General features: G+C 39.6%; 2 protein-coding genes across 2 annotated transcripts in view; one reads left to right on the top strand and one right to left on the bottom strand.

Annotated features, from left to right (window-relative positions):
* LOC116468196 (olfactory receptor 9Q1) overlaps window positions 1-23,349 on the bottom strand; it is a 149,059-nt gene that overhangs the window by 42,898 nt on the left and 82,812 nt on the right. The gene's annotated exons all lie outside the window — the stretch shown is intronic.
* On the top strand, window positions 9,170-17,952 carry LOC116468194 (olfactory receptor 9I1). Its single transcript, XM_058439768.1, has 3 exons — window positions 9,170-9,426; window positions 10,070-10,272; window positions 15,210-17,952. The coding sequence occupies exon 3, from the start codon at window positions 15,232-15,234 to the stop codon at window positions 16,180-16,182; it is 951 nt and encodes a 316-aa protein (XP_058295751.1). The 5' UTR covers window positions 9,170-9,426; window positions 10,070-10,272; window positions 15,210-15,231; the 3' UTR covers window positions 16,183-17,952.

Genomic DNA, 23,349 nt, shown 5'->3' with positions numbered 1-23,349 from the left:
TATGGATGCCCTGCCTGATGACAGGAGGTCACGGAGAAAGACATGAAAAGTTGGAATCATGAGGTTCTTCCTCACTTTGCAATCCTGTAATAAACTTCTAGAAGGGCATATAAAGTCTGCTCAAGTGCTGACCCTAAATCTCTTACACTTCTCCTTCCCCAGTGCCTTCTCACTCTGACCCATCTGCTCTCAAGACTGACTATGCAGTAGACTCTTGGAACTTAGAGTCGACAGATCACGGTTCCACTCTCCTGCCTTCAGGAAGATAAAGTAGCATCAGCGCCATCCTAGAGATGAGGCAAGAGAGTCCCTGAGATGAGGAGGGATTGTCCACATACAAAGAGCCAATGGGAAAGCTTGGGGAGGACTACAGCCCAGGTCTCCTGCAGCCTGGTGAGGCGCTTTCTCTACCGTCTGGGATGCTCCTCCTTTCAGAGTCTTAGCACAGCTGTTCTGATGACCAGAGCTACTCGTGCTCTCTACCTCTCAGACACTGACGGAAGCAGATGAAATTCTCTTCTTTCAAGGGGGATTAGGGAGAAGAGCCTCAATGATGAAAATTCCTATGTAGAACAAGCCTTACAAAGCATGACCATGGACATCAGGCCTCCTTAGTTCTGGCTGGGACCCTTTCATCCCTAACTTTTTTAGAGCTTCTCAGCCAATCAGTTTCTAAATGAGAGATCTCAATTAAGCTCAGTCAAGCACTCACAGAAAGCAGCTTGATGGACTCTGAACTGCAGGAATCTGAGGCTTCACTGCCACCCAGAGCAGAAATATCCTTTCTGGCATCACTGATGGCTGATCTTGGAGCTAGCAGTGACCCTTTCTGACCAATTACACCTATGGGAACTGAACAATTCCAAAGATGGGGAAATTACTCATCCACAAACGAGATTGTTCTATTTTAGACCCTACCTGTTGCTTCTAGCTCTCTATAACGTCAATGGCGTCATGCTGAATCATTCCCAACACCTGCCAGCATTTTACAAGTTTCTTAGAAATTCAACAAGAGTTGCTGCTTGCCCATTCCACTTTCTCAATATAACTAATTACATGTAAATAGCCTCCCCACTTTTCCATGTGATCTCACCTTTCTATCTCTTCTGATTCTGAAAACAATCACCTGGAGTAGGTATGTGAGGCATTATCAGTTCCATGTTATAGATAAGGAAACCGGGACACAAAGATGCTAAGTGCCTCGCATTATTGCAAGGGAGAAGCGAAAGTATTAAGTCCCAGCACATTGTGCTCCCAGAAAATCACATGTAGCTTTAACCCTACCCCTAGTGCCAGAGGGAGTGGGAGAAGATCCAGCAGCAGCCTGTCTGTGGCACAGAGAGCCTGGACTCTGGTTACACCATCTCCACTTATGCCTTCAGCCCTCCTGCTGCAGCTAATCTCTGCGTGAGCTCATCTATCCCTTCTGCTTCTCCAGTGTTTTCATTGTGTAACCAATCTCCTCTATTAAATTCTCTGAAATACCAAAAACAAAACAAAGCAAAAAGAAACAAAGAGAAAAACCCATTTTATGTTAGAGGAAACTGAAGTTCAGATTATCAAGTACATTTCCAGTCTGGTCTGTAGTGCATTTTCTCTCTGATCTACTATGGCCATTCTCACCTTCAGCAGGACCAAAAGGTCCTTCCCCAGTCCAGAAGGCTGGGCTGAGCGCAGGTAGAATGTGGTGTCTAAGTGGGGCTTTGGAGGCCCAGAGAAATAGACATCTTCAGCACCTGCAGCTCACAGGCCTGGCATCCAGGGGAGCTAGATTAACAGGAGCTGGAGCTCTGCCCTATCCTAGGCTGGATCCTTCACTCAAGGAAAGCAATTAGAAGACTGGGGCAAAGGGATTTGCTACTGATTGGGGTTTCTAATCAGCCCTAAGCTTCTAATTAGGCTTCTCCAATGCCCAGAGGAAAGAAATCTTCAGAAAATGGTGTCTGCAAAGTTTGCTTTCTCAATTTCTCCTCACTCAACCTTCATCTTGTCTGGCGGCCTCCTCCATAATCCAACCTCACCTTGGGGATGAGGGAGATACCTCTGTGTTCTGCTCTTTGAGGAGTTGTCATCAACCCAAGGTGACCCTTTCTGACCAATCTCATTTACAGAGCCTGAGTGAAATGTGACTCTGTGAGGTCTCAGCAATCTGCTTACTCATTTATTCAGCTAATATTTAATTAACTATAGATAAAGTACCCAGAGCAGTGTCTGGCACATCATATTTTTTCTATCTCTGTTTAACTCATTGAGTCTTTATGACAATCCTATAGGGTAGATACTATTTTTATTCTATGCCTCAAGTGAGGAAACTGAGGCTCAGAAAGGTGAAGTAACCACTCATGGTCACACAGGTAGTAAGGAGAAGAACTGAGACTAGAAGTAGGGGAGGCTGGCTCCAGACTCCTTACTCTTAGCCACTACCCTGTGCGGCCTAGTGTAATTTAGCTGATTGTAAATATAAATTATTTCATATAGAAAATTTGGACAATGTCAAAGTCTAAAAGAAGAAATTTAAACCATTGAACCATTCCAACAAGCACTGTTAACAGTTGGAGGAAATACACTAGAACAGAGTTATTTAAAACATAAGCTCTGCAAGTAGATTGCTCTACCTTGTGGATTTAAGTGAGTTATATCACTTCTCTATGCCCACCTCCTGGGACGGTCAGAAAGCTGAAGAAGATGATACATATAAAACACTCAGAACTGGACCTAGCATTCGGTTGGTGCAAAAGTAATTGCAGATTTGCCATTACTTTCAACACTATTAATACTATTAATATGCTTCCAGAATTTTCTACTGTAGGTATTTTTTCAAATTGAAATCAAAGTTTATATTGCATTTTTATACTGTTCCCTTGGGGTGAGTTAAGAAGAAGAAAAATAGCTGTTATAAAGTTTCTCAAGTGGGAGAGGCCTATAAGCCACCCCAATACCCTGAAAAGTATTGAGACTTCTCATTGGACAGCTCATGAGTGTTGGGGGCATTGAACACCATATTCTCAGACTCCACACCCTAAAAGTCTAGGTGACCATAGGAAAAGAAAAAACTAACCCCCAATCTTGCCGTAATGCTGGTGAGATTTCCTTCTAACATACCACATGCTGTTGAACAAACTCAAGGGTAGTCAGAATGCTCAAAACTCTTAGGTAAAGGAGAAACATCTAGAAATGAAAAAATCTTTTTTATATATAAAATTATATAAAACATTGTTATATAATGTTATAAATATTATATAAGACACTGTGATATATGTCCTTCTAATCTTGACAGATAGGCAATTATGACACATTTAATTTAGAAGACTTATTAATAAAGATATATATATTTCTTATCCTTACACGTGATGGAGAAAATTTACATCCCAAAAAATGTATATTCCTCATCCTGCTATTTTACTATGTCTAACACTAACAGCCACCACTGATGACACAGTCCTGTCCACCAGGAAGACACTTCAGTCATTTTTGGTGGTTTCCACACAGGCCGGCTCCCCACCCAGGCCAGCTGAGAATAATTTACATCCCTGAACCTCTGTGGAGGTCTGAGTTTGAATCCCTTACCTCAGGGGAAGTTCCCCAGGTTGCTCGAGCCCTGCAGCATTTAAGAGCCAAAAGTACATGTGTGCACAGGGAGATGTTTATAGCATTCGAACTCCAGGCTCCTCACATCCAAAATATCCTATTGCACCTAGGTAATTCGGGTCACTTTCGTATTTTCAATTTTTTATTATGAAATAATAGTACCATGATTATAGATTTTTATAGATGTTAATAATTACATCCTTTATAGACATTAATAATTATATCCTATTATAGACATTAATGATTATAGACATTAATGATTTTACCCTAGGAGTAATTTCCTAGAAACAGAACTATGGGGGAAAAGGGCATTTTTTTTTTTTGAGACAGTCTTACTCTGTCACCTGGGCTGGGGTGCAGTGGCGTGATCTCAGTTCACTGCAACCTCCTGGGTTCAAGCAGTTCTCCTGCTTAGCCTCCCAACATAGCAGGCGTGTACCACCACACCTGGCTAATTTTTCTCCTTTTGTTTTCTGTTTTTCTTTTTGGTAATTTTTTAGTAGAAATGGGGTTTCGCCATGTAGGCCAGGCTGGTCTCGAACTCCTAGCCTCAAGCAATCCATCCACCTCAGCCTCCCAAAGTGCTGGGATTACAGGCATAAGCCACCACACCCAGCCAGGAAAAGGGCACTTTTATTTTTAAGGGCCTTCATGTGAATTAGCCAACTGACTTCAAGATGCTCCCCAGCACTCCAGTGTAGGAAGGGAACTGTTTGCCATCACTCCTGTTAATAATGAATACTATAATTTTCTTTCAAATATTTGATGATTATGTAGGCAAAAAGTATCTCATGACTACATTTTTTTGTAATTTTTCTTGCCTACTGTGTTAAATTTTTTCATATAGTTAGCCATTTCTATTTCCTTGTAAATTCAGCACTCTTATATTTTGCCAGTTTTTCTATTAAAGTGTTTAACTTTTCTGATTGAATTATAGAAACATTAAGGCTCTCTCCTCTCATTGTTTAACAAATATTTTTTAGTGCCTACTGTAAACCAAGAGCTGTTCTAGGCCCTACAGATGCAGCAGTGAACAAGGCAGACTCGAGGAAGAGCATTAGGAAAAATACCTAATGCATGCGGGGCTTAAAACCTAGACGACAGGTGGATAGGTATAGCAAAGCATCATGGCACATGTATACCTATGTAACAAACCTGCACATTCTGCATATGTATCCCAGAACTTAAAGTAAAACAAAATAAAATCAACTCACCTGTATTTATATATACCAGGAAAAAATAAACAAAAAATAATTTGAAAAAAAACAGAAAAAAAAAAAAGCCCTGCCCTCGTATAGCTTATATTCTAACAGGCAGCAACAGAGAGAGTCATGTTATAAAGAAATAGAGAAGGGTGCTGTGACAGAAACTATTTGGAGTAGCAACAGAGAAAGGGAACTTCTGGAGGTCAGAAAAGGTCTTGCTGATGGGGTATTTACACTGAGACCTGCATGAAAAAAAGACATAAGCGCACCTTCTCGAGTGAGTAGCATTTCAGGCAGAAGGAACAGTAAATGCAAAGGCTCTGAGGCCAGAATATGCTGGAGTCTCAAGAAACAGATAGAAGACCAGTAGGAGATCAAAACCAGAGGGAGGCTGGGGGTAGATCTCAGATAATCATATAGGCCACAGTAAAAATATCAGGTTTGAGTCTCAGTGCAATGGGAAGCCAATGGAAGGTTTTTATTAGGGAACTTAACAGAATCTGGTGTAGGTTTTAAACAATTTCTCTTGATTCTACGAGAAAAATGGGTTATAGAGAGGCAAGAGAAAAAGCAGGAAGACATTTAGGGGGCTACTGTGGGAGCGTCCAGAGATAACGGACACCAGGAGAGGTAGTGTTAATGTTCTGCTTACACACACACACACACACACACAGACGAATTGCTCTGCCTGGCCCTTTGTGGTTGGTTTAATCGGACACTGTGGCAACCATCCGTTGAGATGGCGGATGGGCCATGGAGATGGTGGATCCACCTGGGTTCCTGAGATACTCTGATAAGCAAACCTGTAAGGGATATCTACCTGGAGCAAGAAATAAATCTGTGCTGTTTTAAAGCACTGAGATTTTTATGTTATTTAACAGTGCAGCATAACCAAGGATAAACTGGCTAAAATACCTGAATAGTGGGAAATGAAAAGAAATGAGTGAATTTAAGAAGGTATGAAGTAAATCTAACAGGACATGCTTTCCATGTATGTCATAAATATCTTTTTAGTATTTGATTTGCCTTTTTTATTTTTACATGATGTTTTGACATATGAAATTTTTAACATTTTTACAGACACATAAACTTTAGTATTATATTTGCTTTTTTTTTTATGCAATGTTTTGACATGGAATTTTTAACATTTTATGTAGACACATACATATGCCTTTAGGCTAACTTTCTGTATTTTTAGGTTTAAAAAAGTACATTTCCACATTTTCTTTATCCATTCATCTTGTTGATGGGCACTTCCACAAAAATTTTTTTTTAATGTTAAGTAAATTTCCCACTCTGAGCGATGACAAAGTGACAAAGATTCACTTATATTTTCTTTATAATGTGATAGATCTGACATTTGTTTTGATATAAGCTGTGAGATACAGTTCAAACTTCTCAAATACGTAACCAGTCATTTCATTATCAATGATTCAATAAATCTTTCTCCACTAATGCAAAACACCACCTTTATTATATACTAGCTCCTCGTGGATACTTGGATTTGTTTCTGAGCTTTGCCATTTGTCCTACTGATGTATCTACCAATTCTTACATCTGAAAAACATTGCTTTAATTATTAAAGCTTTACAGTAAGCTTTTATATCAGGCAGGTTAATTGCTCTGTTCCTACTATTCTTATTTTTTTTTTTTTTTAGTTTTTCTTGGCTGTTTTCACCTGTTTACTCCTACTCTTCTACTATAAATATTGAAATATTTTTTCTATTAATATATTATTTTTCTAACAAGTCCTTACACAAAGATTATGAAAGTGACACCCTTTTCATAATATCTAGTGATACTCATTTAGACAGTTTGGTATACATTCTTCTAGATATTCCAGTGCCTATACAAACATATAAAACCATGAATACTTCAGAGTTCGTGTCAAAAATTTTTTTCAATTTAAATGGTAGAAAGCCAAATAAAATTGACTTAAAAATTAAAAAATGAAATTTGTTGATGTAACCAAAAACACTTTATCTGGATGGCTCCAGGCAAGACTTGCTTCAGAAATTCGAATATCCTCAGGCTGCAGTCTTGGACTTTGGGGTTTTCCAAAAGTCCAAACTTCATCAGACCTCAGTCTTCCTTTCTTCCTCTCTTAACTTCTCTCTGGGCTATTTTCACTCATTCAGTGGCATCAGAAGCCCCAGATATAAATACTCAGAAGTCTATCAGGAAAAAAGAGCATCTCTAAGTATCCCAGTTAACAGATCAGTACACCCACCTGCAGCTGCTATGAGTATTGGCTGCTAACAGCTCACAGCTCTCCTTCTCTGGAGAATTGCCATTAGCTAAGGGATCCACTTTTCCCAGAATGCCTGGGAAGTCACACCACTTGGAGGCAGCCCACAGTCAATGGATGGTTGGTGTGGGCTGCGAAAAGCCAAATCCCTTGTCTGGAGGCAGAACTAGGCCCATGGCATAATTCACATTCCAGAGTTACTCTAAGAATCAGGCCAAAGCTAGACTCCAGCGGAAACTACATCCTACATCTTTGCTTAGCTATTTCCTGTTTCATTCACTCCCTTAGAGGTTTCTCCTTCAAGCACCCCCTCAGCGAGGCACTTGCCCAAAATTCTGTCCCGGGTCTGTTTTTAAGGAAGCTAACCTAAGACGCATCTCTTCCCAAAAGTCCAAACAGAAGTTCTGTCATGAGACCGGGCATGGTGACTCATGCCTGTAATCCCAGCACTTCTGGAGGCTGACGTGGGCAGATCACTTGAGGTCAGGAGTTCGAGACCAGCCTGGACAACATGGTGAAACTGTCTCTACTAAAAATACAAAAATAAGCCAGGCGTGGTGGCACATGCCTGTAGTCTTAGCTACTAGGGAGGCAGAGGTGAGAGAATCGCTTGAACCCAGGAAGTGGAGGTTGCAGTGAGCCAAGATCATGCCATTGCACTCCAGTCTGGGTGACAGAGCAAGACTCTGGTGCAATGCTTAACAATAACAATAACGCTATTAATGATAACAGTAGTAATGATTATGTTATACATCAAAGAACTCTAGATCCCCCAATGTGTCAAAAGGAAGGAAGGTAATATCTACTGTATAGTCGCCTCATTCTACAAGTTCCCCAGGGGATGTTGAACGGAATATTCTTATTACTGGCATATTCCTTCACCCTGTCCCAATTACCACTCTACCTTCTATACCATTCCAGGAAGTATTAGAATACACTACATATACTCTTACCACACAGTTATTTCAATAGATATTTAATTATAGGAAATGATAATAAATATTGTCCAAAAATGTATTGGAAGGTAGAATTTCCTGTGCTGACTGCCAGGAGTCCTGATCTGTGACTGCCACCCTTCTTTGCAATATATTCTTGCATCATCTGGCACCTGCAATTATGAAAACCGCCCTAGTTAGGCTGAATGCTTGTTAATTTTCAAAGGGTTTTTATCCCAGCCATGTTACTTAGAAGCAAACGGAGCACATGGCCTCTTTGAGATTTCTTCTGCTGGAAGAGCTCTGATCCTATAATAATGAGCCGATGAAAGCTTATAGGAGACAGAGAGGTTCTACTGAATCAGGACCCAAGTTATTAGTAGGAAGACAGATAGGCTCTCCAGGAACCCACCGTCCAGCAGAGGAGAAGAGGCTATTCACTAAAGAATAACTATGAACACTGTAAGACAAGTGGAGTTCAGTGCCAAATTATGTGGTTCTAACAAAGAGATCATGAGTTTCAGAGACAAGGGAAGAGACAAGAGCTGGAGTGGTTAGAGAAAGTTGACCATGGAAACCCTGGAAATAGATCTTTAAAGAAGGTGAGCTGACAAGCTCCTCAGTGTAGACATGAATGAAGTATCTTTAGACTACCCCAGACTCATACCCTCCTGAGCCAATAATCACTCTTCCTTGAAATTCTGAGCAGACAATGCAGCCAGGTTTCAGCCCCTGATATGGGACTTGACATCAGGACTAAGGATGAGTGCATTGTAAATTGAACTTCACCAGGAGTCCTAAGATCTGAGTTCCAGTCCTGATATTACCACTGAGTAATTTTGGGAATGGGGAGCCAGTGGCAAAGAAAAACCAAGTTCATTCCCAGCAGAGTCTGCAGTTGAGCTTTGAGACAAACAAGGCTTATGAGTTTTCATGAGCTCCCATAAGATTTGTTTTTATTCTCTCAGAAGTGTGCAGAAGCTGAGGTAATGAGCCTCTGCTGAAGTGTGGTCTCCCTGACCTGGCTGGCTTTTCTCTGGAGTCCAGGGGCTGTCCCAGGTGCTGATTCATGATACAAGGAAAACCACTGAGATCACTGCATCCCTCCCATAAAACTATCCCCAAAGGCAATTTAAATATCCCACTGGTTTGCTTAGTAAGAAGAAAACCTAAAGTCAGTCAGCTACATACATCTATTTGAGCAATCTTAGCTGCTTTCTACAAAATGCTTAAACAACCTTAGCTTAGCTTGACTACAAGCCCAAGATGAATCCAACTGTATTATTCCACCAGGTAATTAAGACGTAATTATTACCTTGGCACTGAAGTAAGATCCACACAAACTAGAGAAGGTGTAACTGGGCAGAGAATCTTGCCTTTGTCATCAGAAGTTGTCATCTGATAGGACCATGACCAGACTGGGATTTCAGCTCTTATGTGAAATATACAAGTAAGACTGGATCAGTTTGTTGTTGTTGCTGTTGTTTTTGGGGGAGAAGGGGGGAAATCTACAGCTTTAATCTCTTTGGGCTTTCGTGTCACTAGGTAAATTTTAGAAAATACAAATAGTTTCATGTGGGAGGCGTGGTACTAGACTGCAGAGCTTAGACAAGATATTTTCCTGTAAATGACTCTACTTTCTGTAACTATGCTAGAGTAGAATTAATCATATGTACTAGGACTCTGGCTTTGGAATAAGACAGACCTGGATTAGACTCTGGGCTTTTTCATTGACTAGTCATGTGACCTTGGACAAGGTACTTAATTATTCAGAGTCCTAGTCTCCTCCAGGACAAAATAATACCTTTTTGTAGGATCATTGTATGAATTATATGAACTAATGTGTGTACAATGCATAATATCATGATCAGCACAGAGAAGACGTTCGATAAATGGTTGCCAGGATTAGGAAAAGCAGCACAGCATGTTGATTCAACACTCCAACTCTGGGGTCAGAGAACCTGAGTTAGAATTTAAACATATTTTCTTTCTAGCTGTGAAACCTCAAGCAAAATATTTAATGTCTCTAAACCTTCGTTTCCTCATCTGCAAAATAAAGATAAATATTTCTCTCTCATAATGTTATTGTCAAGTTGAAAGGACATAAAAACCTTTAAAGTGCTTAGCATCTACCCGACTTGGAACAAGAGCTCAGTAAATGTTAACAACAATATTTCAAGACACTGATTTCAGTAAGGTGAGAAACGTTAACTTTGTTGAGCTCCTTCACTCTCCCCAGGGGACTCAATCTTTGGAGGCAAAATGAAGAAGAGTTTGGAGAACGTCCCAAGTTAAAGTAAGTCCAAGGATTAGAGACCATCTCTTCTGTAAAGGGTTCCTCCTGAATTAGAGGAGTCTTTTTCCCTATCCCCTCCAGAGGTCGCATATTCTTTTATGTCACATATTATAATTTAAATATATCACAAGTAATAATATCAACCTATAAATGTTCCTAGGCTTTCTTAAAAGGGTCACTGGCCATAAACCATTGCTTTCCCTTTTGTAAACTGTCCTGGGTTCAGAGAGTTGATTGTTTCTCTCTACTCTGGGCCTCACCCAAGCTGATGGTACCCCAATCTCCTTCTTAAATAAGATCACACAAAACTTGGTGTCACCAGTCTTGTCCTAAAATTTTTCCCTCTGGGAAATATTTTGAAAATTGCCTTTCTGAAAAATAAGCAAACTCTACCATATTAGATAAAAATCCATTCTAAGTTTTCAAGAATCGTTATTATATTCTCATTTTATTATTGAAAAAATTGAGGTTCCAATTGGTTGAACAGTTTTCCAAGAGTATATCAAGAGGGATATGGTCCAACTAAGTCTCTCTCAAGTTATAAAGAAAGAAAAAGAAGAAAAAACATGGACCATAAAGAACTCCAAAATCAATCTTTATACTTGACGCCCATAGAAGTTGAGTATTTGCCTAATGGTTTTAGAGAGGTGCTTTGATTTTAAAGGTTTGGGGCTTGGATCTGCAGAAAGGGTCTTTCTCATCACCTAAAAAGAGAACATGATAAGATGGAAACAATATAGAATTTGGAATTAGAATGTCCTAGGTTCAAATGTCTGTTCTGTTCCTTCCTAGGTGTATAACAAGTTGGACAACCTTCTTAACTTCTCTGAACTCCGCTGTGTTCATCCATGAAATAGTCATAGCTATACCCAACTTGGAGGGCTTCAGGAAGGACTAGTGCTAATGTATGAAACAGGCCTTGCATGCATGTGCCACAAACTCAGTGTGATTGCATCTGCACCCCAACAATCTGCTACCTAATCTCTGGGCAGGAGCCTTGAACAATTGTGTCTCTAATCAGAGAGACCCCCAGGAATTAGCCATGAGATAGACATAACATAGACTACAACAATTTCAGAATTAGATGTTGAGAAAGGTGTTGAAATTAACCAAGTTATCTCATGATTTGAAGGTAAAAAAGCTCTGATTAACTGCAGAGAGATTTCTTTGGTTCCATAGATTATAAAGATATAGGAAAATGTAGGGAGACAACAAAACAAATTTATAGCTAAAAGCAGAGGATTTGCCATCAACTAACTCTTCTGCTTCTACTTTCACTTGGAGGTAATTTTAGACAAATTATTCTCCCAAAGATTTAAATTCCTCATTGGTAAAAATAAGATCATAATATCTGCTTAAAGGGCTGTTTTTGGAATTAAATAATATATGCAAAGCACTCGCAGTCTCTAGTAGAATTGATAAATATGTTATAAGCATACCAAGCAAGACCATAACAAAATCAGAAAAAAAAATTTACCACAATTACATAAACAAATCACAAAAATACGGTGTATGCTAAAAAATGAGATTTATGTTACAATATCATGTACACAAATTTTAAAACATGCCACAGCCACTATATTTTAATATACATATATTTCTAAATAAATATGAAAAGAATAAACAGAAATATATGTATTTTGAATACGCTACAGTGCACACTTAAGAGGAACAGGGGAAGGAGTAAGAATGAGGCAGGACTAACAAAAATAATAAAATAAAATGAAATGCAGAAGAGCCTTGCCCTGACCAATGATGATGGTTTATCGGGAACTGAGGAGTAAAGGCCATTCAATTTTCTACCTAAGAACCCAAAGTATTATGTTTAAGTAACTATAAATCACTTGAAATAGTGCCTGCATTGCTTTATATACTCAGTATTTAGTAGCTAAAGAGCCTAAATACCTAGACATATAAATCATGGATTGTGAGAAACAAAAGATTTAGTGGTCATATAATCTAGCTCTGCCATTTCGTAGAACAGAAAGTGAAGTCCACGTTGAAGGGAAAATAAACGTTTGAAGGTTACTCAGCTAGTGAGTGCCTGTCATAGAGGTGACAACCACAGAGATTGAATCATACCATGAAGGCCTTCCAAAGAAGCTGACTCGTCCCCAGACCCTGCTGCTGGAGCAAGGTGGATGGAATAGCCCTAGGACATGTTTGACGTGATCTGCCAATGTCTCTCTCCCACTAGGACCCTAATTAGAGCTGAACTAAGCTCCAGACCCAAGAACAGCTGCCATGAGCCCTTTCATGAAAGTATGTGCTGCTTGTCTCTCTCTACCCATGTAGAGAATAAAGCAGTCACAATGGTTCTAGAGATGGGGCCTCAACACAAGTTCAAAACCTCTTCCTGGCAGGTCCCAGTGGAATTAGACCTTAAGTGAAAGGGAAGTAAAAATGGGATCCCATGGAAGCCAGAGGACCTGCCTGTTATCCCCAAGTCTGTAAACAGCTAATTATTTGACTTTTGGACAAGTCATTAACCTCTCTGTCAGTTGTCTCAATGCCAAAATAATGACAATATCAATCATGTCCACTTTACAGGGGTGTGGAGACAATCACAGACATTTATGGATATAAAATGTATGAAAGAAGGTAGAAAGAGGTATTATGATAAGTTTTTACTACTATGGATTTTATCAAAAATAGTAATCCCTATGTTGCCACAGCAAAGAAAATTCCCAGTTGTGCTACATGGAAAAGAGTTTCTTAACAATCTAACTTCTATATTCATGACTTCATCAAACATAGTTCTAGATTCAAGGATCCTGAATTGGCAGATTCCAACCTGAGGAAATCGGGGGTGTAAGATTAGGGAGGCGAGGCAAATGGTTCAAGGGGAGCAGTGTAGGATAATGGAATCTGGAGACTTGGGTGTGGATCCTGGCTCCTCTACATGTGGGTCAACGGATGGTTTCATTTCTCTAATCTCCATTTCTCAAATACAAACAAGACTAATGTCACCTGTCCAGTAGGATTGTTGCCAGGTTTCCACAAAGTATTGTATATGGCAGGTCCTGGGGGATGCCCCAGGAGATGCCCTTGGAAAAAAAGAGATAGGAACCTAGGCTTCCATGCAAACTCTTCCAAGGAAGGCTTTAGGCATTTTAATGAGTATCCTGGATGGACCTGGAACATGGTATTATGCAGTATTACAAGGTGACTCAAAGCTGTACCATATGGCAACAGGAAATCTTAGGAAATGCAAAATTTCCATGACTCAAATATAAAGCAAACTAAACATAATTATTTTAACCAATTTGGTAGATCAAAAGAAAGGAGCATTTATTTGACTTGATGTTTGAAAGATTCTCCCAGAAGCAGAAGTTTAATGACATTTCCTTTTCTGTGTATCCAGTCACAATATTTAGTCTTTTTGTGTATGGCATGTACATAGTCATAATAGAGAAACACAAATTATTGATAGTAGAATCAACCCGTAGTCAAAATCTAGAGAAGACTTAAATTAGCAAGCATTCCAATATGAATGGGATAAAAGACTGATTTTTTTGTTAAGGGGGTGGAAGGGAGAAGAGAGGAAAGAACAAGAGAATAATTTCTTCATCTTACTTAGTGAGGGTCAAATTTACTCAGTCAAAAAACAAGAATATATATATATATATAGTATTGAAATAAAGATACAAATATATTACGCAAAGATAGCAATATTAACAAAGTTCATATGGGGTAAATGGATTATGTTTCAGAATAGAAAATCAATAGCTACCATCTAAAATTGATGATAATAGCAACAACAAAAGTAGCCAACATTATTTAGCTCTGTGTGCTGGGTAGTGATCTACACCTCTTACAGGTATTAACTTATTTAATACTTAAAAGGCTACAAATCGAGTTCAGTGTATACTGCTCAGGTGATGGATATACCAAAATCTCACAAATCACCACTAAAGAACTCATTCATGAGCCAAATATCACCTGTTCCCCAAAAACCTATGAAAATAAAAAGTTATATTCAAATTCAAAAAAAGATAATAAATTTATTTTCCTTAAAAAAATTAAAAGAGCCCTATGACGTAAGCACATTTTTCTATGTTACAAATAGGTTAATATGTTATTTTATGAATGTATGAACTCCTCTACCCAATTTCGATTTTATGAAAAGCTAATGTCACAAAGGGGTTAGTTAACTTACCCAAGGTCATAAAAAGGTAGCAAGTCCATGAGTTTGAACATATTATTTATAATCATGGTGTATAAATAACTAAAAAATATAAAATGCAATATGTTGAAGATGATGGCCCCTGAGCTGGGGTGGTAATGATTAAAGTAGAAAGAAAGACTTTTTGTTATCAGCTAATACTATTCGACTAGGCAATTTCTTTACTGCCCATTGAATAATTATATGATAAGACGGAAAATATATCAATGTGTACTATAAGGGAATGGTGGGCAGAAAGAGCAGATTCATCAGTTCCAACTTGTGAAAGGCTTTCATGAGAAGAAGTAATTAAAATTGCTGTATCTAGAAGGGGTAAAACTAAGGCCAGTGTGTGAAAGGTACAGAAGGGAAACCCTAGGTCCAAAAAGAGAATCAACAGGTGGAACTGTTCACAGATGGAGGCTCATATGGCAACTGAGTGACCGTGTGGTGGGTATACGGTAAGTGAGACTCCAGCCCCAGAAGAGTTTGGAACAGATGCTGTCTAGGTCTCTTCCAAACCTGAGAATTGTGTGCCTCTTATCTTTACAGAAATTTCCAAATGTACTAGAATTAATTTGAATCAGAAATACCAGCTTAAGGCTCAGTTCCATAAAATGCAAGAGAAGCCCAAGGAAAATCAGCCAGTTTCAGAATTTCTTAAAAACAAGCTCTACAAATGGACCCAGAATTATAAACCAAAACTTCCACCATAGAGGGAAAGATTCTGTCCTTCAATTCTGAGATTCTTTTATTTCATTCTCATCCTCAGACCAACAGTCCACATTGTCTTCATGGCCAATAATAATCTCACCACCATAACCGAATTCATTCTCATGGGCTTTATGGACCACCCCAAATTGGAGATTCCCCTCTTCCTGGTGTTTCTGAGTTTCTACCTTGTCACCCTTCTTGGGAATGTGGGGATGATTATGTTAATCCAAGTAGATGTCAAACTCCACACCCCAATGTACTTCTTCCTGGGCCACCTCTCCCTGCTGGATGCCTGTTACACCTCAGTCATCACCCCTCAGATCCTAGCCACATTGGCCACAGGCAAAATGGTCATCTCCTATGGCCACTGTGCTGCCCAGTTCTTTTTATTTACCATCTGTGCAGGCACAGAGTGCTTCCTGCTGGTAGTGATGGCCTATGATCGCTATGTTGCCATTCGCAACCCACTGATCTATAAGGTGGCCATGAATCCCAGGCTCTGCTGGAGCCTGGTGGTAGGAGCCTATGTCTGTGGGGTGTCAGGAGCCATCCTGCGTACCACGTGCACCTTCACCCTCTCCTTCTGTGATGACAATCAAATAAACTTCTTCTTCTGTGACCTTCCACCCCTGCTGAAGCTTGCCTGCAGTGACACAGCAAACATCGAGATTGTCATCATCTTCTTTGGCAATTTTGTGATTTTGGCCAATGCCTCAGTCATCTTGATTTCCTATCTGCTCATCATCAAGACCATTTTGAAAGTGAAGGCTTCAGGTGGAAGGGCCAAGACTTTCTCCACATGCGCCTCTCACATCACTGCTGTGGCCCTTTTCTTTGGGACACTTACCTTCATGTATCTGCAAAGTGGCTCAGGCAAATCCCTGGAGGAAGACAAAGTCGTGTCTGTCTTCTACACAGTGGTCAGCCCCATGCTGAACCCTCTGATCTACAGCTTAAGAAACAAAGATATAAGAGACGCCTTCAGAAAGGTCACTAGGAGACTCCAGGTGTCCCTGAGCATGTGGATCTAAGTCAGAAGAATTCTTGTTTTAGTCCACTTTCTTCCCATATGAATATATCCTAATAGGCACCATTACTATATGCAATCTATACCCACAAACAGAGAAGATAGGTACCACCAGGCACACAGGAAAAACTGCAATTGTGGTGAAATTAGTTTCCAGCAATTCCATGTTCTTTCTTCTTATCCCCGTCTTCCATTTTCAATCCATTCCTTAGCACTCAGCAGTCTCTTGATATTCTCTAATGTCACAACTTATAGAATCTCAGGTCCCAGGAGTCTTGAGTTTATTTCATTCCAGCCCAATACTCTCTGAACTCATGCCTGGGCTTGCCATCCTTTCCCTCTTGTTTTTGCTCCCATCAATCCCACTTTTATCTCTGTGTCAAAGATTATATCTGGGGTCCTCTGTGAATTGCACAAATTGGCCTTTTTATCTTTTATTATGAAGGACTGATCACCCCACTAAGCAGGGAGTATTGTATAAGGCAAAACTCAGTCTCCAACTGGCCAAGGGAAGGAAGTTTGAGAAATGAACTTCTCTCTTCAGAAGAGATTTGTGTCACCCCCTTAGAGTGTCTTCCTTCTTGCTCAGGCCAGAACAACAGAACTTGAAAATTTCCTTATCACTTGGTACCTTACTGGTTTTGTTGTTCCTTTTTTTAATGTTGCTCTGGTATCTTCAAGATGAAATGAACCATCTTATCTTTGGGAATATCTCCTCAAGTTCTCTCATTTCTGAAGGCCATGGTTCACTGCTTCTGCTCCTCACCCTATTGCATGTCTCATGAACAGTTCTCTCCTACCAAGCAACACATTTCCAAGAAGAGAAAATCACAGAGCACCAACAGATAAATAGAAAGACAACTGCAACAGATAAATAGAAAGACAACTGAACCCCATATTACCTTCTCTAACGAAGATCTAGTGAGAGGGGAATGTAATCATGACTCCTGTACTAGACTGTAAAACTCTTGAGAACAAAATGTTTTCTTCACTGCTGAGTCCAAAGCCTTTTGAAAGAATTTATATGGTACATGCTTTTTCCCATTTGAGCCTTCTGGCAACTCTATGGCAAATGGGAAAAACATAGTTTAATGTAAAATTCCCATTTTGCAATTAAGGAAGTACTTCCTCAGGAGTCAAAGAGTACTTGGAGTATACAGCAGTAGACGAGGGATGGAGTCAGGCTTGAATCAGAATCATGATTCCACCACTGATTTATTATGAGACTTTGGGTAAATGATTTAATTTTGCAGACCTAAAACAAGTATAACAATTCCCAATTCAAGAGGATATTGTAAAAATTAAATAAATTGATGAATAAGAAATAGCCAAGCACTAATCAAGTTTCAATATAGATTGCTCTCTTATCTTCTCTTCCCTTTCCCTCACTTTCTGATGTCAACCCTGGACCCTTGCTAGAATTTAATGGCCATTGACAAAAGCAAAATAGATCACCAACCAATGATGGTAAAAGTCAATGAAAGCAATGAACTGAGGAAGATGTATAACTCAATCCTTTGCACCAAGGAATAAAACAAACAAGTACTTAACTGGAAAGGTGGAGTGCATGTATCTATATCCCACATAGTCAAGCATAATAAAAGGATGTATTTGTAAGTGAATATGTTATTTTATGAATATATGAGCTCCTCTACCCAACTTTGATTTTATGAAAAGTTGATTCTCATTGCCTCTCCATATGGAAACAACAATTTTATTAAAATAATTCACCAAACATCTTGTAGTTGACTGATCCAGAAATAAGCACCTGACCCATGTTGAGCTAATAAAAATTTTCCATTGACATTGTGAAGCTGAACATGTAAAAGAGATTCAGAATAGAAAACCAGGTTGACCAAGGTGAAGAATATCCAAATAGCTACTAAATGTATGAAGAGCTGCTTATTCTCATTAGCAAATGAGAATAATAAGCATCATTCTCATGCGAATTTTATCAGGAAAATGCACACTTAAAACCACAATAAGTTCACTAAGTTAGCATTGTGACATATGACACCATTATGTTGACAAGGATATGAAAAATGAGTAGTATAAATGGGTTTAACAACTTTTTAAAGCAATTTGGCAATCCTTTAGAATAAAAAATATATAACCAGTGACCCAGCTATTCCAGTGACCTAGCTATACACACTGGAGAAACTCTTGCCCATGCACACTAGGATATGGGTACAGAATATTCATGAAGCATTGTTGTAATAGAACAAAACTCAAGACACTTTCCTTCGGTTTTTCTTTCTTCTGGCCTGGGGAATGAATGTGATGGCTGGAGCCCTGGCAGCTATTGTGGACCATAAAGTGACCTTAAAGATGAAAGCAATGCATAGAAAACAGCAAAGCAAGGAAAAAGAGAAGTCTAAGTCCCTGACGACATTTTTAATCCACCCTATGGGCCCCGGGCTGCCTATCCTCGGGCTTCTTTTATGTGAGAAAGAAACATTCATCTTATTAAAGAAAGTAATTAGAAACAATATAATTTTTTAAATAGGCTAAACAAAGTCACAATATAGGGGTATATACACATATGACAAAGCTTTAAATCACACAAGTAAATGATTATAACCACAGCCAAGATATAGGAGTATGGGGAGTTGTGAAGGAGGAGAACCTCAAAGGAACTTCTGGAGAGAGGAAGTATTCTATTTATCTTTGTCTGATAGCAATTGCCTGAGTATTTGTTTTTAAAATTTTTTATTAAACTGTATTCATTTTAAGGCACTTCCTTGTATATGTATTATATTTCATTTAAAAATACAAACAGATAAATATGCAGAGCCTCATTGTACCCCTAAACTAGCATGGAAGCCTGAGTCATGGATTCTATGCCCATGTCAGACAGTGGCACACACCCCTCTTTCCTTGGCAACAACATAGTGGGATTCAAGGGAAGTTAGGAGACTCCTCCTCAGTTATGGCTTTTCCCTGCTCTGTTGTTTTGACTGATTTTCCACCATTAAAGCAGCCTTCCTTTTCTTTATTTTTAATTGACAAAAACTGTACACACTTGTGGTGTACAACGTCGTGCTTTGATATATGTATGCACTGTAGAACTACTAAATCAAGCTAATTATTAATAACATGCATATACCGGATGAGTACTTGGCTACTTCTTATTCATTGTTTTTATTTAATTTGTACAATATCCTCTTGAATTAGGAATTGCTTTATTTTCTTTAGACCTGAGAAATTAAATTATTTACCCAAAGTCTCACAATAAATAACATTTTTGTTATTGCAAGTAAATTAACTTGATTTAGTAGTTCTACAGTGCTTATGTATATCAATACATATGTTATTGTTAATTACGATAAACATTTTTGTGGTGAGAATATTTAAAACTACTCTTTTAGCTATTTGCAAGTTTCAATTCTCAAAGCAGTTTTTCCTTATGTCAAAGTTAAATATCCTGTACAACTGAATGCTTATCCCAGGGAATATTTACAAGGCAGGTGATTAAACTGAAGAACACCTGGTGCTTAAGGTTCTGCACAGAATGGTATGGACAGGTAATCCATGTGGACAGGTAAGCCTATGAGGAGTTCAGCCAGGCTTCCTAGAATCCAGGCTAATAGATGAGACCAACCTGCTCAAACCCATTGCAGCCAGATAGTCCCAGTTTCCTCCTCCTGACTGCCTTCACCATCACTCTGACCATCCCACACAACCTCTAGCTGGCATTGGAGAAGCCATGTGACCTCAAGCAAGACACACAACACAACCCCTCTGGGTCTGCTTCCTCATCTGTAAGGTGTCAAAGTATTAAGCCACAATTACTTTTGCACCAACCTAATAGATCTCCTCATTTCCTTCTAACTCTGAAGGAAGTGGCATGAAGGTGACAGTGCTCATTCCCCAAAGAGCAACGGAGAAGCATGGGAAAGTATGTCATTCAGGGTCTGCCACTTACCCTCCTGAGCCTTTTCATCCCCAGACCCAATGTTTGCCTACCTAGATGAAGAGAAAGGAGGATTTAATGTCCCTGCAGTCAGCTCTAACTGAAGGGAGCAGGCTTCTCCCAGAAGTTGGAACTGTCATACTCATTAATTAATGGTTTGCAGGCAAGACTGGGCTCACACAACCCCCACTAAGGGCAGGTAAATCATCACAGTGACTTGCAGAGAAAAGGGGAGATCTCTCTTTCATTTATCATTATCAATTTCGTACATAAGCATTATCTTAGGTAATGTACATAAAATGATAAAATCCAAGGATACAATTAGATCAGAAAACTCAGTGATTCAGAAACAAGATGGTCTTAATTGGGTTGTTTGGGCAAGAAGGCAAAACAGCTGGGCACCTGGAGGACTTATGCGGTCCAAGGCTGTGAATTTTACCCAGCAATGCTGTGTAAAACTAGGCGCACTGTTGGCCCTGCTACCTGCTGGGGTGTGTTCAAAGGTGGGTTTCTAGCATATGCATAAAATTGGCCAGAAGAAGATTTGGTGATTGCATTTTTTGTGGGTTTCAGATTCTCACAGCAGCAATCTCATTCTCCTTGGACCTGCTCAGAAACAGGAGAAATATTAACAGTGCTTCACATAAGCTCCTCACAGGAGCACAAGGACCAGCTCTTTCCCTATGAAGTAATGTAAATTCTATAATTATATTATGTTTGGAAATAAAATACATTCCAGACTATTCAATGTGCTTTCCAATTTTTGAACATAATTTAAACTTTATCTGTGTGACCTTTTAGACAAGTTATTTATCTTCCCCAACCTTCAGTTCTGTCTTCCATAAAACAGACACAGAAAGGCACACTTTGCAGAGGCTATAATCAGGAACAAATATGTCAAGTGCAGGGGACAACAGTTGGCACAGAGTTATATTATTACCTCCCTATACAACGCCATCACCAACTGCTCAAAGCATGGACTGCGAATGATCTAGCCAGCTCTGAGGAGGTTGTCCCCACTGGTGATATTTGTAAGAAAGCCATTTGTAACAAGAACCTTTTGAGAAGATAACGTGGAAATGGTTGTTATAGGAAGAGAGAGTACAATGAGGGGGGTCATGAGTTGGGAAGCGTCTCCTGGCCTCTGAGTATCCTGGCTGTCCTGCAGCAGTACTCCCACCCCCAAGGTCCCATCCTGGACTTGTTAGTTCTGGTTTGTACTTTCATGAATCTGTTGCCTTTCCTGAGGCACCAAATGGGACACTAGTGTTGAGGTCCCACCAAGATTGATTTGGGAGGGAATGTTTTCTGACTTACTGGGTGAAAGTCACTTCTCTGGACTTCATTGTTCTCTTTCGCAAAATGAAGAAAATATAGTAGACCAGGTGCATTAAAATTTTCTTCAACAGTAGAGCCCTGCTTCTAAGCAAAATGAAATGAAGCACCTCATTGTTTATAAGAATTCTGAGGCTGAAATGGCAGCACCCACCTGCTGAGCCTTCCCTTCACATCCCACTGCTGTGTCTCCTTGAGACAGCTCTTCCAGAGCTGAGGCTGAGGAACATAGCTAGAAAACCACAGAACCACATCACCAAGGTCCTTTCCAACTCTAGGGTTCTGTGTGTCCATAAGTCCTGGGTCTCTGGGGGTGATCGTGGGTATTTTCAACAAGTGTTGAGAGGAACACAGTGAGCTACCACTCCCAGTGTGTCACGATTTGCTAAGCCCACTCTTGACAGCCATGTGCACAATGAGTGATCCCTAAACACTGGAAAGAGAAACAAGTCACTCAGATGATTGCCTGACATAATGCCACATCCAAATGTAGGGCATCAGACATATATGGGCACAGAAACTAATGGATAAGCTTGGGGTTTCCAGGAATGTTCTTATTGTGTAGGTTTTCCCATTGAGAAAATCATTGACATTCATGGTTGAGACATTGCAAGTTGTAGCTACCACTCTCCAGGAGAAAGCTGGACAGATGAATGTATCCCGAATGTATCCCTCTAGACAAAAGAGGTCAATCAGAGAAAGTATGACAGCATCTGTTCTCAGGCTACGTAAACAAAGTTATGCAAGTCCAATGGGACATATCCAGGGCTGGACTAAAAGGTATGGCCCTTCTAGGAAAAAAAGGTGCTGTGGTTGGCCAATCATAACAACATAAATCCTAATAGGTAGTGAGATATAGCTATCAGTTTGTAAAGCATATGATTATTTAGAAATCCGAATCTGTGGTTTATTTAGTTCCCATATTGAATCAAAGTAATCTTTTAAGAGCCTCAAAGAAACATATTTATAATCTTTTTTTTTTTTTTTTTTGAGACGAAGTCTCACTCTGTCACCTAGGCTAGAGGGCAGTGGCGTGGCCTCAGCTCACTGCAAGCTCCACCTCCTGGGTTCAAGAAATTCTCTTGCCTCAGCCTCCCAAGTAATTGGGATTACAGGCACAGGCCATCACACCCGGTTAATTTTTCATGTGTATTTTTAGTAGAAACGGAGTTTCACCATGGTGGCCAGGCTGGTCTCAAACATCTGACCTCAGGTGATCCACCTGCCTCTGCCTCTAAAAATGCTGGGATTACAGGCGTGAGCCACCACATCTGGCCCATATTTATAATCTTATGATTCTGAGACAGGCACAGCAGAAAGAGTCCTGGAAGATCATCTAGTCAAGCATGTCCTGAAGCATAAATTACATACCTGAAAATTTCCATGCCCACCCTCCCTAAAAGGACTCTGTGGCTAAATAATCATGGAAAATGCTACCTCAAGAAGAGTTATTAAGTCATAGAATAGGATAATAGATTGGAGTGACAATTCAAGACGTCTATACTAGAAAGTTCCAAAATGAGTCATGGCCACAATAAGGGCAAGTCCAGAAGAGATGCCACTGTGTCAGCCCCAACTGCAACCCAGGCTGAAAGCATGAGCCATGTTTTGTGTCATATATGGTCCCTTTGGACACAGTAGAGAGTTAATATGTAGGCTGGCTACATACCTTCAACGTTCTAATTTATGTACTGGCCACTCCAAAAAAGCAGCTGGATAAATCAAAATCTCTTTTTCAAGGTATTTGAATTAAGAAACCCTGAAATAATTTTTCTGTTTCAACAGAACTAAAGGTGATGGACCTCCATGAGGTGATGAGCCACAGCAATGTATAAGTCAAATTCATGAGAAAGCAGAGAAGGTTTTAAAACAATAGGAAACTCCTTTGACAGAGGATGAGAAAGGAGCAGACAGTTGGAGCAC

The sequence above is a fragment of the Hylobates moloch genome, unplaced genomic scaffold (assembly GCF_009828535.3).
Source record: "Hylobates moloch isolate HMO894 unplaced genomic scaffold, HMol_V3 SCAFFOLD_5, whole genome shotgun sequence".
Classification (NCBI taxonomy): Eukaryota; Metazoa; Chordata; class Mammalia; order Primates; family Hylobatidae; genus Hylobates; species Hylobates moloch.
The sequence above is the reverse complement of the archived record's forward strand: the minus strand, read 5'-3'. Positions and strand labels throughout refer to the sequence as shown.

Bases quoted from the DNA above. Each gene is read 5' to 3' on its own strand.
- LOC116468194 (XM_058439768.1), top strand. From the start codon at position 15,232: ATGGCCAATAATAATCTCACCACCATAACCGAATTCATTCTCATGGGC.